Source organism: Notolepis coatsorum, assembly GCF_963971535.1.
Source record: "Notolepis coatsorum genome assembly, chromosome: 13".
In the NCBI taxonomy this organism is placed as follows: Eukaryota; Metazoa; Chordata; class Actinopteri; order Aulopiformes; family Paralepididae; genus Notolepis; species Notolepis coatsorum.
Genome location: NC_140177.1, coordinates 75825391 through 75842752, shown reverse-complemented (window position 1 = coordinate 75842752; position 17362 = coordinate 75825391). Strand labels below are relative to the sequence as shown.

Genomic DNA, 17362 nt, shown 5'->3' with positions numbered 1-17362 from the left:
ACTGCATCTGACAATTTGTTTGTATAAGAAAATTGGTTGAGACGAAAAGACAGTGTTCCTGAAAAATGTAACCGTGTTGAAAACCAGCCTATTCTCTACCGTTAACCATGGTGCATAGTGATAGTGTTTGTTCTCATGGAACAATGTAAGACTAACCTTGCAGCTCTGTTCTGGGCAGTTTGCAATTTCTTTAGTTGACCTTTGGGGAAATACATCCAGGGACAAAATAAAAACTATTCTCATTCAAAGAGGGGCCTCTTCCTTTCACAACAGGCACACAACAGACACAACATATCCTGCATCGGCGACACACTGTGGTCTAGGTGGTCGGGATCGTTTGTTAACAAATGACATGTTGTGCAGTCAATTGCCTAATGGACAACTAGCACCACGGGAAGGGCTGTTATATTCACCATCATCTGCACATGTATTCTGCCTCACATGTAAACCTTTTGGGACAAAAAAATTATGCATTTGTGTACAATTTATGTGACTGGAAACATCCACACCACATTTCTGAAGACGATATGAGGCCAGACCATAATGTCCAACATGATAATGCTGATGGAAAGGGCAATTGACTCAGCCCTAATAAAGCAAACTTTATTAGGCTTTAAAAGATGATATTGGATGGATGTTCTATGACGTGCTGTGGCAGTGATCAAGTTTCAAGGATGAAGAGGACTGGCCTTTAACTCAATCAGCGCAAGTCGGGTTCACTCGCCAACCTTTCAGCGCCAGACCCGAGTATAGTCGGGTTGTCATTGTTATTTCTTTTATTCGATATTTCCATTAATTACAGGCACACAGACTCGGGGTTAACATGGGGAATCATCCTGAGAATGCCAAAGTGCAATATCGGCCGCATCCACCCAGGTGGCAGTATCGAGCACCCTTTGAAACATTATATCTTGGCCTGTGCGTTGATCAAAAGTCTCCGGTCGGACTTTTCTTTGTCGCGCAAGTGGAGCGGTTGTCCCGATCGGATTGAGAAGTGTGAAATGCTCCCGGTGCATGATGTGTGGCGGATTATGTTGGCGACATGATCGACACCAATACTGATCGACTGACCGATCAGATAATTGGAATATTCTTTTTGGGGTACATCCTAGGGAAGGTAAGGTATGGTAATCCTGCTGTGATCCAACCATGACTTCACTTCGATCACAACATTTGTGTGTAATGTTACTCCACAACGTGTGCTGTTGGTGACGATCAAAGCATAAAAAAAATATATATATTTGATTTTGAAATAGTAGCGTGTACATGCGAGAAACGGCAACGTTTTTAGTGAAATGCACGTATTTCATGACCTCGACCTGCAGGGAGATGCAGGAGGAGCGTTCCGTGCTCCAGCCTCATTTCCCCCCGCCCGATGTCGCCGGTGGAGTCAGACGGCAGGCTCGTCGTCGGGGTTCCGCCGTCATAGCCGCCGCTGCTACCACCGCCACTGCTGGACCTTCGGCAAAGAAGACCAGGAGGAGAGAGGGCGCCTCCGCCACTGCAGCCGGCCCATCCACGCTCGGAGGTGACGGTAGGGATCGTCGTGACCAGCCTCCTATCCTTTAACGTCCCTCCGGGGCCCCCCAGGGTGGCAAGTCCCGAGCGGCTCGTGGCAGGCGTCGCTGAAAATGACTTTTTCCCTCTGTGGTCCCCCCCTGTTCCCTTCCCCGGCCCAAACATATGATTTTGATTATGAGAAATAAAAAGTTTGTTACAAACTGTGTGTTTATTCACTAACATATGATGGGGATACGACGTGTGAACCTTTCGCTAGTGTGAGTTTGATAGAAGGGCTAGACTTTAAGTCTTGTTGGTCAAACGCCTGCTGCCTGGTTTAAGGGACCCGCCCCCCCCTATCCACCGGCAGCGCGATTGTTACATCAGGGTCCCCCATTTTCAATTCATATAGAACGACTACGCCGTAACAAATCATTAAAAAAAGATACCGTTAACTGGAATATGTTGTGCCTTTACACATATGTTGGATTATGTAATTGGTTTGTCATGACAAACAAATAAAAAAATCGCGATTTACCAGCTGGCTACAACATGTGTGTTGATGTTGTAGCCACCTCCTCCGCGGCAGGAATACTAAGCTCCAGGAGAGAGGGGAGAAGCTGAAAACCCGCAGTTCTTGCCCGCCTGATGGGAGCCGAATCCCCGCATCCGATTTGACTGATGAATACCCCCAAACATGGAGGTCCCGAATGCATGGAAGTATTGATTGCGCCGTAACAAATCATTAAAAAAAGATACCGTTAACTGGAATATGTTGTGCCTTTACACATATGTTGGATTATGTTATTGGTTTGTCATGACAAACAAATAAAATATCGCATCCGCCGGCTGTCTCTGGCTGCCCGCGGTGAGAATGTGCTGCCACGAGCGGCATCGCTGAGCTCTGACTACATGCAGTCACTGAGTGTTGTGTTGCTGTAGCCAGCGGGTAAACCGCGATTTTTTTATTTGTTTGTCATGACAAACCAATTACATAATCCAACATATGTGTAAAGGCACAACATATTCCAGTTAACGGTATATTTTTTTAATGATTTGTTACGGCGTAGTCGTTCTATATGAATTGAAAGTGGGGGACCCTGATGTAAACAAGACAAACATCTTTCTCAGGTCTGCATCCCCTTAACAATTGTGTGTATTGAGCCGTACTGTATTGTACCCATTCTGCAATCTGTTAAATAAAGTTTTCATTCATTCATTCATTCATTCATTCAGTCATTCAGTCAATACTTCCATGCGTATAAATTGAGGAAGCGAGCGAGCGCGTCCGCGGCCGCTCGCTCTGCCGACTGCGGCGCGTGGCAGCGGCAGAGCGGTGGATAGGGGGGCGGGTCACGTGGGGGTCGCGGCCAATCAGAGGAACCCAGAAACCGAATTCCGTTGCGGAAGCGATACACGCGTCCATGGTCATGATAATCCACCCAGTATAACAGTACAACCCCAGTATAACCCCACTCCAGCGGGTGCCACCTGCAGAAGTTCTCAGACGACTCCTCCATCGTAAGCTACATCACCGACGATGATGAGGAGGAGTACAGAGCCCTGGTGGAGAGCTTTGTGGGGTGGAGCGACAGCAACCACCTCCAACTCAACACCAGTAAGACCAAGGAGCTGGTGGTGGACTTCCGGAGGGGCAAGAAGAGGCCCCCCCCGATTCCCATCTCCATCCGAGGGGTGGATGTGGAGATGGTGGACTCATACAAGTTCCTTGGGGTACACCTGAACAATAAACTGGACTGGTCGGACAACACAGAGGCCCTCTACAGGAAGGGACAGAGCAGGCTGTTCTTCCTGAGGAGACTCAGGTCCTTCAATGTGTGCAACAAACTGCTGCAGTCTTTTTACCAGTCTGTTGTGGCCAGCATCCTCTTCTATGCTGTGGCATGCTGGGGAGGCTACATCAACTCAAGGGACACCAACAAGCTCAACAAGCTGGTGAGGAAGGCTAGCTCCGTGGTGGGAGTCGAGCTACCTAGACTTGAGGTGATGGTAGAGAGGGGGATGATAAGGAAGCTGGATGCCATCATGGAGAACCCCTACCACCCCCTCTACGACGAGCTAGTCAAGATGAGAAGCTCGTTCAGCCACAGACTCATCCCCCCCCGACACTCAACTAACCGCCTCGGACAGTCCTTCATACCAGCGGCCATCAGGCTCCACAACAGTGGGCAGCGACTAGCAGCCTCCAGGCCCCACAACAGGGGGCAGCGACAGCGACTGCTACCAGACATTGACCTGGGACTTATAGGAACCCAAGGGGGACAAAGTAGACTACCCTGGTACTTTGATTAATGTATACTCAGTAGATAGTAAATTATTATAACACTACCTCTTGCATACTGCACCTCATGTGACACTGTGAATAATGTGAATATTCCTCAGCTAGTCAGATAGTAAATTATATTGACCATATTGATCAAATTGTTTACACTGCCTGTGTTGTCTTTTACTACCTGTATACTGTGTTGTTTTACTACCTGTACCCCTCCCCCCCTCCCCCCCATGCTGCTATGATGCCTGAATTTCCCCAAGGGGATCAATAAAGGAATATCTTATCTTATCTTATCTTACAACCCAACAGGTAACATTAACCAACTGGTAACAGTGCAACCCCTCTGATAACAGTACTCTGGTAACAGTACACAGCCTCTCTGGTAACAGCAACCAACCGGTAACAGTGTACAACCCCTCTGGTAACAGCAACCAACCGGTAACAGTACAACCCCTCTGATAACAGTAACCAACCGGTAACAGTACAACCCCTCTGGTAACAGCAACCAACCGGTAACAGTACAACCCCTCTGGTAACAGCAACCAACCGGTAACAGTACAACCCCTCTGGTAACAGCAACCAACCGGTAACAGTACAACCCCTCTGATAACAGTAACCAACCGGTAACAGTACAACCCCTCTGGTAACAGCAACCAACCGGTAACAGTACAACCCCTCTGGTAACAGCAACCAACCGGTAACAGTACAACCCCTCTGGTAACAGTAACCAACCGGTAACAGTACAACCCCTCTGGTAACAGTAACCAACTGGTAACAGTACCCAACTGGTAATAATTACACAGCTCTCGACACCCATTTCCAAATAATATTGGAACAATAATGACCCATTATTAAGATTAGCTGGTTATGGTTAGTTTAAAGGGGCACTTTACCAAAACAATTATTTGTCCTGCCGATCCGGGGGATCGAACCAGCGACCTTCCCGCTTCTCTAACCTTTAGGCCACCGCTGCCCCTTACTTACTTAGACAGTTATTACGAGTAAATTAGTTTGAAATGATGGCCACCAGTGATGTCATCAGGGACAATGAATCCTTGTGTTAATTACAGCTCCATGAAATGATGTAGATGGCAAAATAGCAATACCTTGTCTTATAGGGACTGCTACCTTGTCATTTCATTGAGCTGCAATTAACAAAACACAAGGATTTAATGTCCCAGATGACATCACTGGTGGCCATATTCATTCTCAATAACTCTCAAACTAAATTAATGTGTGAAAAACTGATTGTTGAACTGCGGGTTTTTGGATGTCTATAAATCAACAATAAATCAATATTTATTTTTGGTGAAGTGCCCCTTGAAGGTAACTGTGTGGTTAAGGCTATCAGAAAAGAAAGAGTGTGTCTACTCTTGAGACACTCGCCTCCCATGTGGGTGCCCTGACTTTAATCCCTAGCAGTGGAACTTAAATCTTTTGAATATGTAATATATGTACTTATTTGTAATATGTACACATTGTAAATGTTCGATACAATACGTAAATAATATATTACTTATTATGGCTACATTATGTTTTTTTCTGTGGTTGATTAGTACTTTATATTTACATATTTAAGCGAGATCGGGCTACAATAGTACAACTGACTGGTAACGGTACACTACTCCATTTTCAGCTCTTAAAATATAGGACACCAAGAATGAAAAAAAGAGACTCACAACATTTCCTCGAGAGCAATTCTGCAAAATATGAAAATATATCCCCAATCTCTCTGTGAGGGCAAATTGTGATGAAATTCTAACAAGCAATGATATTGGATGGTAATATCGCCCACCCCTAATTCAAATTAAATGCCACAGTTGCCCACCTGAGACACAGGCCGTGGACCAGGAGGACCGTGGAGAGAACAATTACTGATAGCCCTGCTCATACTGTTTCAGGGCTGGTCCGTGCTCAGATTGTCGCACCCTCCTCCCCGCCTCCCTAGAATGGGGACGGGGGAAGGGACAGATGGCAACAGATGGAGAATCATAAGAGCCCCTCCAGATATGAGGACTTGGCAAAAAGGATTTTCTTTTTGTTGGGGAGCCACTCCAGGCATTGTGGCAGCTTAACCTTTGAACTTTGTGAACATGTACCCGTGTTCCCATGTCCCCGTCTGCCAATATGCTATCGCATATGTCGTCAACTTATTTGTGAAATTAATGTGTAATGTGAGTTAAATACACTACTGTACGCATCCAACGACTGAACTGTCCTGAACAGTATCAGCTTAACAAACATTGTTGTAGTTTGATGGGACAGCAGTATATTGTGTAGAGACATGTCTTTACTTTTTTGGTTCAGCACCAGTTTTATTAAGGACTTTTGTGTCCATCATCCATACCTCTGTCTGTCTGTCTGACGTCCTATCTGCCTGTCTGTGCCCACGATGAACTCTCGTACTTTACGGCTTTCAGCCTGTCTCCTGAACGGCTGTCTTATCAGCCTATAGTATCCTGATGAGGCAGAGAGGAGCAGCATATAGGGCTCAGTAGGGCAAATATGTCCCAGCCATCTGCCTCCCCCATGTGTACGAACTAACATTCATAAGCCTCAGCAAACACACAGACACACATTCACAAACATTAGCAGCAGCGTGCATCCCCTGCTCCTCCAGCCCACGCTAATGCACAAGACCAGCATCAGAATTACACACTGTGGCGCCACGGCGCAAGCTAGGCTACTTTGCAGCAGCGAACAAACACAAAATAGGAGTTTTGGTTAAATGATGGATCGTTAAACCAATTACAGAGTTAATGAGGGGTATTGTGCACATCATCAATGCAGTGGATAATACATTGATTCGTGGGCAGAGTTACATACAGCAATCGATGTGTGCCGGGTGGCGATGGGGCGGGATTAGTCTTTAGGTAGGGCTCAATGATGCTATCATTTCCCATAATGATGAAACAGTGTGACAGCACAGTGGGGCCGATGGAAGACCACAGAATATGGCCAACAATAGGAATTGGTGGATGCACCATTACCAGCTAATAGCCGTCAGAGGAAGCCTGTGTGTTATCTGTGTGATCTGGCAGTAGTAGGAAATGGTTCGTATACATTTGGTAGGGGATTCTCACAACCAGCTGCCAAGTCAAGACATACTCTCTACTGGAGAGGTGAATGTACATTTAATGCTGTGCCATTTCTTTCTCTCTCTCTCTCTCTCTCTCTCTCTCTCTCTCTCTCTCTCTCTCTCTCTCTCTCTCTCTCTCTCTCTCTCTCCCCACTCTTCTTTTTTTAAATGAATAATTTTTTTGTGCACAGATTACAGTGGGAGAGCAACAGTTGCTATGGAGATGGAGTGAAGTCACGCATGTGGAGCAATCCCATCCCATGGAGAGAAGCTTAGGCTTTTACCATCGCAGAAAGACACTGCCGCAGTGTCGTGGCTAAGAAAGACCATTCCCTGACACGTCCTTAAGATGAAAAGACCAATCTACACTCTCTGGCTTCTCCATCTGTACATTGACTGGAAGCTGTGCATTTTTTCCCCCCCTGTGAAAATGAGGAAGGGAGGCACCGTGAAATATGTTATCCGGGAGAGGAATATAAAGTGATAGGTGAGAAATAAGGCGCTTGACACCCGCACTAATGTTATTCCTCACCGCCCCCCCCCCCCCCCCCCCCCCCCCCCCCAGATGGAACCCAAACCGCGCTAAATGTATGCCATCAGCCGGGTCCTTCACCTGTTCCCCGTCACCTCCCCGCCGCTGCCACCGGCTGCCTCGCGTGACAGTCCGCATCCATCTTGACGTGGCCCCATTTATATGGATCTAAATAGGATCTTCGTTGATTGCGACAATGGCCCCCGCAGCCCATGTGATTAACATGGTAAAGTCAGGGGCTGATAGCCCCCCTCCAGTAAGTAGCCACATGTGTAATAGCCCTCCCCTATCCCCAACCCCCCCCCCCCCCACTTAACTCAAATCGATGGGCCCTCCTCCAGCCCCCGCCATTTATCTGAGCAAGCCGATGGAGGCAGTGAAACAGCCACAGAGGACCTGGCCCCCATGGCCCCCGTTTCAGCCGGGCCTGGAGAAGCCAGATTTACTGGACTGCTGCTGAAGTGGCTTTATTCATGGTTGAAAAAAATGAGGAACAGAGGAGCCGACGAGAAGGAGGGAGGGAGAGGTAGAAAGAGAGAGAGAGAGAGAGAGAGAGAGAGAGAGAGAGAGAGAGAGCGAGAGAGAGAGAGAGAGAGAGAGGGCATCTACCTCAGCCCCTCTCCCTCCCTCCCTCCCTCCGAACCACTCCCGCTCCCTTCTCCTACTTCTATCTCCCCCTCAGCCAATTCAATCCCATTTCAATCTCCGCACGGCTGTTCCGAGGCTGCCTTGGCTTCTATTACATCACTTATGCCGTTTATCAAAGTGACAGGGTGTGAATCCCCCCCCCCCCCCCCTTAGTCCATGACACCTAAATCATGGCACTAACCAAACCCCAGGGGCAACAACGCAGAGTAGCTGTTACTACATCTGGATATCTCTCCGCAGAGCCCAGTACAATTGAGTTGCATCCAAACATGACTCACCGTTACACTGTTGTCTGCTAAACATGACTCATCACTGTTACACTGGTGTCTGCCAAACATGACTCACTGTTACACAGTTGTCTGCTAAACATGACTCACCGTTACACAGTTGTCTGCTAAACATGACTCACTGTTACACTGTTGTCTGCTAAACATGACTCACTGTTACACAGTTGTCTGCTAAACATGACTCACTGTTACACAGTTGTCTGCTAAACATGACTCACTGTTACACAGTTGTCTGCTAAACATGACTCACCGTTACACCGTTGTCTGCTAAACATGACTCACCGTTACACAGTTGTCTGCTAAACATGACTCACTGTTACAGTTGTCTGCTAAACATGACTCACTGTTACACAGTTGTCTGCTAAACATGACTCACTGTTACACAGTTGTCTGCTAAACATGACTCACTGTTACACAGTTGTCTGCTAAACATGACTCACTGTTACACAGTTGTCTGCTAAACATGACTCACTGTTTACACTGTTGTCTGCTAAACATGACTTTTCTTCAATGTATGGCACCAGACTATTTGTGTGTCCTTTGTTTTATAGTATTTATACACTATGGGGCGGGATCCACAAAGAATGGATTGCACGGTGCTAATTGCACCCTTACTTACAATAATAAAAAAAAAGGAAAGAAAAACGGCACACAGTGGACCCTATGGACACAACTGGATGACCTCGACGTTGCTGATGACTTGGCTCTCCTGTCACACAACTACAACCAGATGCAGGACAAGACAACCAAGCTGGCAACTACATCCCTTGAGACTGGGTTGAGAATAAACAGGAAGAAAACCAACCTAATGATGATCAACACCTCTACCAACAACACAGTCACAGTAGGTGATGAATCCATACAGGAAGTCAACTCCTTCACTTACATAGGCAGCATCTTGGACAAGAAGAGCGGCACAGACGGTGACGTCACAGCCAGAGTAGGCAAAGCCAGAGCAGCCTTCATAATTATGAAGAACATCTGGTCCTCCAAGGACATCGCCATGACAACCAAAGTGCGACTCTTCAATTCAAATGTAAAATCCGTCCTTCTCTACGGTTCAGAGACTTGGAGAATGACGAAAAGAACATTGCAGAAGATACAGACCTTTATAAACAGCTGTCTAAAACGCATCTTTGGGATCCGGTGGCCAAACTAAATCAAGAATGAAGAACTATGGCTGAAAGGAAGACAGGAACCAGTGGAGAAGCAGATCCTGAGACGAAAGTGGGGATGGATAGGCCACACTTTGAGGAAACCGGCTACCAGTACTACACGCCAGGCCCTGACTTGGAATCCCCAGGGGAAGCGGAAGAGAGGAAGGCCTAAGAACACCTGGAGGCGGGACACTGAGGCGGAGCTCAAGAGACAAGGAACTAGCTGGGGAGAGGCAGAAAGGAACTACCTGGGGAGAGGCAGAAAGGAACTACCTGGGGAGAGGCAGAAAGGAACTAGCTGGGGGAGGCATAAAGGAACTACCTGGGGGGAGGCAGAAAGGAACTAGCTGGGGGGAGGCAGAAAGGAACTAGCTGGGGAGAGGCAGAAAGGAACTAGCTGGGGAGAGGCAGAAAGGAACTAGCTGGGGGGAGGCAGAAAGGAACTAGCTGGGGAGAGGCAGAAAGGAACTAGCTGGGGGGAGGCAGAAAGGAACTAGCTGGGGAGAGGCAGAAAGGAACTAGCTGGGGGGAGGCAGAAAGGAACTAGCTGGGGAGAGGCAGAAAGGAACTAGCTGGGGGGAGGCAGAAAGGAACTACCTGGGGGAGGCAGAAAGGAACTACCTGGGGGGAGGCAGAAAGGAACTACCTGGGGGGAGGCAGAAAGGAACTACCTGGGGAGAGGCAGAAAGGAACCAGCTGGGGGGAGGCAGAAAGGAACTACCTGGGGGGAGGCAGAAGAGAACTAGCTGGGGGGAGGCAGAAAGGAACTACCTGGGGGGAGGCAGAAAGGAACTACCTGGGGGAGGCAGAAAGGAACTAGCTGGGGAGAGGCAGAAAGGAACTACCTGGGGGGAGGCAGAAAGGAACTAGCTGGGGAGAGGCAGAAAGGAACTACCTGGGGAGAGGCAGAAAGGAACTACCTGGGGGGAGGCAGAAAGGAACTAGCTGGGGAGAGGCAGAAAGGAACTACCTGGGGGGAGGCAGAAAGGACAGCCCAAAGCCGTGTTGGATGGAGAAAAGTCGTAGATGGCCTATGCTCCATTGGGAGCGATGGACCTAAGTAAGTAAGTAAGTTACAATTCATTATGAATTGAAAATGGGGGACCCTGATGTAAATAAGACGAAAGTCTTTCTCTGCATCCCCTTAACCTTTAAGCCCTGAGCCTATTTTCTGAAAATCCTCCTAAAATACATACCTATGTAAATGGAATATTGCTCCACTTCTACAAGGCCCATTTGCTTATTCTTGGTATCTAGGGACATCTATGGACCTCAGTGAATTATGATTGACAGTGAATAACACCATGCTAATAATGACCAGACATGAAGAACTGCCACTGATCTCGTTCAGTACCTTCTTGAGATAGTGTGTACAAAAAATCCAAAAAAAGGAAATGAATAAAGGGAAGATGATTAAACAGAAGGTTCTGTAAATACAGTACTTAATTCTCCCATCCGGACCAATGCCATTTGAAATATTATTATAGAATATAGAATAGCAGGCTTATAAATTACCTTATTATAGCCAATTCGAAACATTTATATATATACATTATCTTTCAAATGGCCGAGTTCAATTTGGATTTAGTATCACCAGGCGTGCATAAGAACAGATAATGAAATCTACTGTAATATACTGTACTTTTTTATTTTGATCAGGGTTCAACCGTTTTGAAACTAATTTCAAATCTAATTGTTGCTGCATGCTAACAATATGGAAGAGAAACTAACTGCACTTCAATATTTGTCAATAACGTTACGTATTGTGGCTTATTATCCCGAATAATAAGAGTTATAAAAAAAATGCATACAGAACTATGAAGCTTGAAATCCCATAGAGGCTTTCAGGAAGTGTAGTTCTGAAAAATCCAACGCAGATCCAGAGCTAGCGCTTTTCTCGACAAAATGGCCACAAAAAACTACAATTCCCATGGTTCCCATGGTTCCAAAATGGTCGCCTCTCGTGAAATAAACAGACCAAATCCAAAAGTAAAATCTATCTAATAACACTTTAACCTATTGCTGAACTAACGTATTGATGATAATATACATTATAAATGCTGTTGTGACATGGTTATGATGTTTATACTTGAATACGTTTGAAAACGATACTTCTGTAGAACAGTCTGGAGATATTGATTTATGACATGATGTCATTTCGGGACCGGTACGGGCTTAAGATGTTAACAATTGTGTGTATTGAGCCGTACTGTATTGTACCCATTAACCTGCGCAGTGATTGATTGATTGAACATTTTATTAACAGATTGCAGAATGGGTACAATACAGTACGGCTCAATACATACAATTGTTAACCCATTCTCCGCCAATCACGTGTTAAGGCGGGTAACTCCTTACGGCGTGTTTGATATCAATATTTCATATTTTCGTCATGGTATTCATATTTCACCCACGGAGTCTTGGCTGATGCTGTCTGAGCCATCACAACTCTGCAACGCTTCAATACCGCCACCTGGTGGCCGATCGGCGAGTTGCCAAACCGGAAGTGCCCATTGTAGCTCGGTCCGTCCCCTATTTTCGTCCGGCCACTCGGTAATCGTCCCGGGGCTCAATACAGACACCGTCGATATGGATCTTTGCCATAAGGTCTTCACCCCAACTCAAACCGTCTCACTCAGACGCAACCTGGCCTCCCTATCCCCCTCCACCCTCTCCTCTGACATACTGTCCGCTCTACCTTTGAGTGACACCTTCTCTGCTCTCTCCACAGAGATGGCAACCTCCACCCTCCTCTCAGCTCTTGCAACCTCCTTCGACAAGCTCTGTCCCCTCGTTGAGAAACCTGCCCGCCGTTCCCCACCCAGTCCATGGCTGACAGATCCAGTGAGAGAACAAAGACAGGTCCTGAGAGCAGCTGAAAGGAAGTATAGAAAGTCACGCCTCACTGCTGACATCGACACATATCACAACCTCTTGTTAACATTCTCCAAAACCATTACTAATGCCAAAGCTTCTTTCTTTCACCATAGGATCGAGGCCTCTGCCAAGAATCTTCGCAAACTGCATGCTACCATGTCCTCCCTCCTCACTCCCCCCCCACCCCCCCCTCCATCATCTTTCTCTGCCGAAGACTTTGCGATCTTCTTTGAGGAAAAAGTGGAGAACATCCGCAGCTCCTTCTCCCAACCCCCACCCATTCCAAATGCTGAATCGAGAACCTCATCCTTCACTCTGTCATCTTTCTCTCCCATTACAGAAGCCGAGACCCTGGCACTGGTAACGTCGAACCGTCCGACTACATGCCAGCTGGACCGGCTACCTTCCCCACTCCTCCAGACCATAGCACCAGACATCCTCCCATTCCTAACTGCAACCATCAACTCCTCACTCAACTCGGGGGTGGTCCCCACCTCCCTAAAACAAGCCAGAGTCACGCCCCTCATAAAAAAACCATCCCTGAACCCTACCGTCATAGGCAACTACCGTCCTGTCTCTCTTCTCTCCTTCCTTTCTAAAACACTTGAACGTGCTGTATCCAACCAACTTACTGCTTATCTCTTACAGAATGACCTCCTAGACCCTAATCAGTCAGGCTTCAGAACTGGTCACTCCACAGAGACAGCCCTCATTGCGGTCACAGAGGCACTTCACTTAGCAAAAGCGAAAGGCCTCTCCTCTGTCCTGATTCTCCTAGATCTATCTGCAGCCTTCGACATAGTCAACCACCAGATCCTCCTCGCGGCCCTCGCAGGAATGGGAGTGGCTGGCTCTGCGCTGACATGGTTGTCATCATACCTCAATGACCGCTCCTACCAAGTGTCATGGAGAGGGACCCTGTCGGCCACCCGCCCCCTGCGGACGGGTGTCCCCCAGGGCTCGGTTTTAGGACCCCTTCTCTTCTCCCTCTACACTAAATCACTGGGTAACATTATCACGTCCCATGGCTTCTCCTACCACTGTTATGCCGACGATACTCAACTCTTCCTCTCCTTCCCTCCCTCAGATATCCACGTCTCTGAGCGGATCTCGGCCTGTCTGTCCGACATCTCCGCCTGGATGACGACCAACCACCTCAAACTGAACCTAAGCAAAACAGAATTGCTCCACCTGCCGGCCAAATCCTCCCCCCTGACCGACCTTTCCATCACAGTCGAGAATGCAGCTGTGACCGCGTCCCCGACCGCCAAGAACCTTGGCGTTGTCCTCGATGACCAGTTGAACTTCTCTGCTCACATCGCAGCGACAACCAGAACCTGCCGATTCCTCCTGAGCAACGTCAGAAGGATCCGCCCCTTCCTGACAAAAGACTCCACCCAACTCCTCGTCCAATCAACAGTCATCTCCCGCCTCGACTACTGCAACGCACTGCTCGCTGGCCTCCCGGCCACTGCCACTAAGCCTCTTCAACTCATTCAGAACGCAGCGGCCCGCCTGATCTCAAACCTACCGAAGTCGGCCCATGTCACCCCACTTCTTAGGGACCTGCACTGGCTCCCCATTGCTGCACGAATCCGCTTCAAGGCCCTCGACCTAGCATACCGTGCGTCAAAGGGAACTGCTCCCGCCTACCTCCGGTCAATGGTCTCTAACTACACACCCTCAAGACCCCTACGCTCTGCTTCTTCTGGCCGCCTCAGACCTACTCCTATCCAAGCTCCGGGAGGGTCATCAAAGAGAAGTCGCCTATTCTCAGTCCTTGCCCCACAATGGTGGAATGAACTACCCACCAGGGTTTCCGTTAGAAAAAATTGTTGCCGGTCTCCGTGACCTGCAAGATTTCAACTACCGGACAAATGAGATTAATTCCGGTCATAGTTTATTGAGCTTTAAAACAATTGATAGGTAGGCTCATGTCATCCTCAAGGCATGTAGATTTATAATATTATTACTTAAAACTAGGCTACTTTTGCGTATACAGTCATTAATATATTCCAAATAAAATAAGTCCCTCGATACTCCGTCTCCGTGCTGCTGCTGACTTGAAATAAAATAGACCGCGTATGTGGCAGTCGGTCCGACACTAAACAGCAGTCTGTTATAATCACATTTTTATGAGCTAACGAATTCCGTTATATTGGACATTTGTATTAATTATATCAAGCGAAGAACTGAGAAAGCAGAGAGACTGCAACATTATCGTGGTTTGCGTGACTACTCTCTCCACCTCAATGTCACGCGGTCGAAAAGGGCGCTTGTCTATTGGACAGTGGAAATGTGTGTGTGGCTGCGATCCTGTGTGTGCGCGCGCGCGTGTGTGTGTGTCTGTGTGTGTACTGCGGAGCCCAGATCAGCGGAGCCGAGTTTTGACATGGCATTGATCCATTGTTCTATTGAAGCACATTACCTACCACCATCCTCTCGCTAAACAACTTGTAGACCACGGTGTTTTTATGAGTGCCCACAAGTAGCCGTTTTAATAATATAATAAGCCGCGCGCCTCGGTAATAATAATAAGCCGCGTTTTTTCTTCCTTCTTCCCAAGATGCACAGACATAGATAGATAGATAGAGAGAGAGAGATAGATAGATAGATAGATAGAGAGAGAGATTAGATGCAGTGTGCTTGTTTTGCAGTGAGTGCTGCGAGCAGTGGTAATAATAATCACTTCCTATATTTGGTTCGCGTTTGGTCCGATGAAGCGAACCGAGACCTACGTTTTTAAAGCTCTCGCTGACAACGTCGTTGTCATTATTAGAAGCAACGAGGAAACAAATGTAATGATCGTTTCGTTCATCGCATAGGCTATTTAATTTTAGCCTATTTTAATACAATTCAAATAATCAAATTGTGCTTAGACTCAGGGAATTATTTTCACCGGACATTAAGACCGGAGAAATTAAATATGTCGGACTTCAGGAGATTTTGCCGGACAAATACCGGTAATTACCGGCTAACGGAAACGCTGCTACCCACCCCAGTTAGGACAGCCGAAACACGTCCAATCTTTCGCCGTCGACTAAAGACGCACTTCTTCAACCATTATCTGAATTAAAAAAAATAAAAAATAAAATAAAATTATCTAACCCTAACTAACCATACTGTCATGCACTTGTCCTAATAAACTAACCTACACTGTAGCACTCAACACTTTGACGAACATTGTTACTCAGCTGATAGAGTTGTGCCCTTCCTGATGGCTTGTCGTACAGAACTTGTAAGTCGCTTTGGATAAAAGCGTCAGCTAAATGACTAAATGTAAATGTAAATATAATGATAACTCAATAATCAACATGATTTGGACGTGTATTAGTAATATACAAACCGGAAATGGATCGCATCGATCAACATCCCATAATTGGGATCTGTTTGCTCCACTCTCATCGCCCAACGCTACGAGGAGACTGGGGTGAGTTTCAGCGTTTTTCTTTATCATTTTCGATACAAACTGCTCTGATCAATATATCACCCATACTACATAAATCATTTAACGTCGGTCATTGAATTATAAACGACCCCCCCCCCCCTCCGTTCACCCGCAGATGATCAGTCATGACGTTTAGGACCATGTACAGTTGAAATTTTGTATATAACGTTGATCGGTATCAAACTGCATTTGATAATCTAATATATGCATTTATGCCTATATCTCACGTTCTATGAAATACTGCAGAAAACGATAAAAACATATTTATACTCTAGACGGTATTTTATACATCCTGAACGATAGATAATTGATGTTGAATGGGCCATAGTAATGTCAATTTAGCAATACAATTAAAAAAGGTATAGCCCTGCAAAGAAGGTGAACATCTCCATAGACAACTAGCGCTGGCAGAGGATGATTTAGGATGATCAAAGTGGTGGCAGAGAATGGGTTAAGGGGATGCAGACCAGAGAAAGACTTTCGCCTTGTTTACATCAGGGTCCCCCATTTTCAATTCATAATGAATTGTAAGTAAGGGTGCAATTAGCACCGTGCAATCCATTCTTTGTGGATCCCGCCCTATGTGTATGTGTGTGTGTGTGTGTGTGTGTGTGTGTGTGTGTGTGTGTGTGTGTGTGTGTGTGTGTGTGTGTGTGTTCTGCTTCCAGAGGAAAATATGTGAGTGCTGCAGCTTTTATCCAAAGAACTTTATAATTTGTTCCTGACATTTTACCCATTCACTCACACATTCACACACCGATCATGGTGGAGGCAACCATGCAAGGTGCCAACCTGGTCATCAGGAGCAATTAGGGGTTAAGTGTCTTGCTCAAGGACGCTTCGACACACTGCCCGAGAGGAGCGGGAATCGAACCGGAAACCTCTGGATTCCTCTTAACTTTCTTCAACGTGCTTTGGTTGTTACAGTACGTGATGCCTTGTCGTTAGAAATATGACATCAATAGGGGTGTCCACGTTAGGCTGATAGGCTCACTTCTATTTATAATTCGGACCAACACCATGAGCGTTTGAATGTGAACGCCGCCTCACCTTTGACCCTCCTGGACTCCCGTCTCTGGCTGGTTTTCACACCTGTCTGGACCTCTGCCTCTGCTGACATCCTCCTCTGCTGAGTCCTTCACAGCAGATCCACCATGGGTTAGCAGCACGCTAGCTACCTCCTCCAACCACCTCCGTCTGGTCCCTCTCAGAGCTGCTGTGGAGTAGAGAGGATCTCCTCCAAGTCCATGGTTGAGAAGTCTGGTAGCCCTCAGCAAAAACACTGCATAAGTGAGACTCCCCCACTCTCAACACCGCCTGCCCATGGTGACGGAGGGGTGGCGGTTAACGACAGATGAGAAGGTGAGTGAATGGTGGAGGTGAGCGGTTTCCTCTCTTGACACTGTCCTCAGATCAGGTCTGACATCTTCTGGAGCTCTCATTGAAGGTCAAGTATCACAGGGTCATGTGTTGCTCTTTACCAAGGAGGCGATGGTCGCTCAGGAAGTAATTCCCCCCACCGGGGGAAAGCAACACGTGGC

At 47.0% G+C, this 17362-nt stretch overlaps 1 protein-coding gene across 1 annotated transcript in view; it reads right to left on the bottom strand.

Moving 5' to 3' along the window:
* The window catches only part of LOC311239407 (disabled homolog 1-like), a gene marked incomplete at both ends in the record, with an annotated part of 78336 nt that extends 61395 nt beyond the window's left edge, over positions 1-16941 (bottom strand). The window contains one exon of the mRNA XM_084327711.1: positions 16872-16941. Within this exon, the coding sequence (XP_084183837.1) occupies positions 16872-16941 (70 nt within the window). The remainder of the gene's footprint in view (positions 1-16871) is intronic.
* Between the last annotated feature and the right edge of the window lie 421 nt (positions 16942-17362).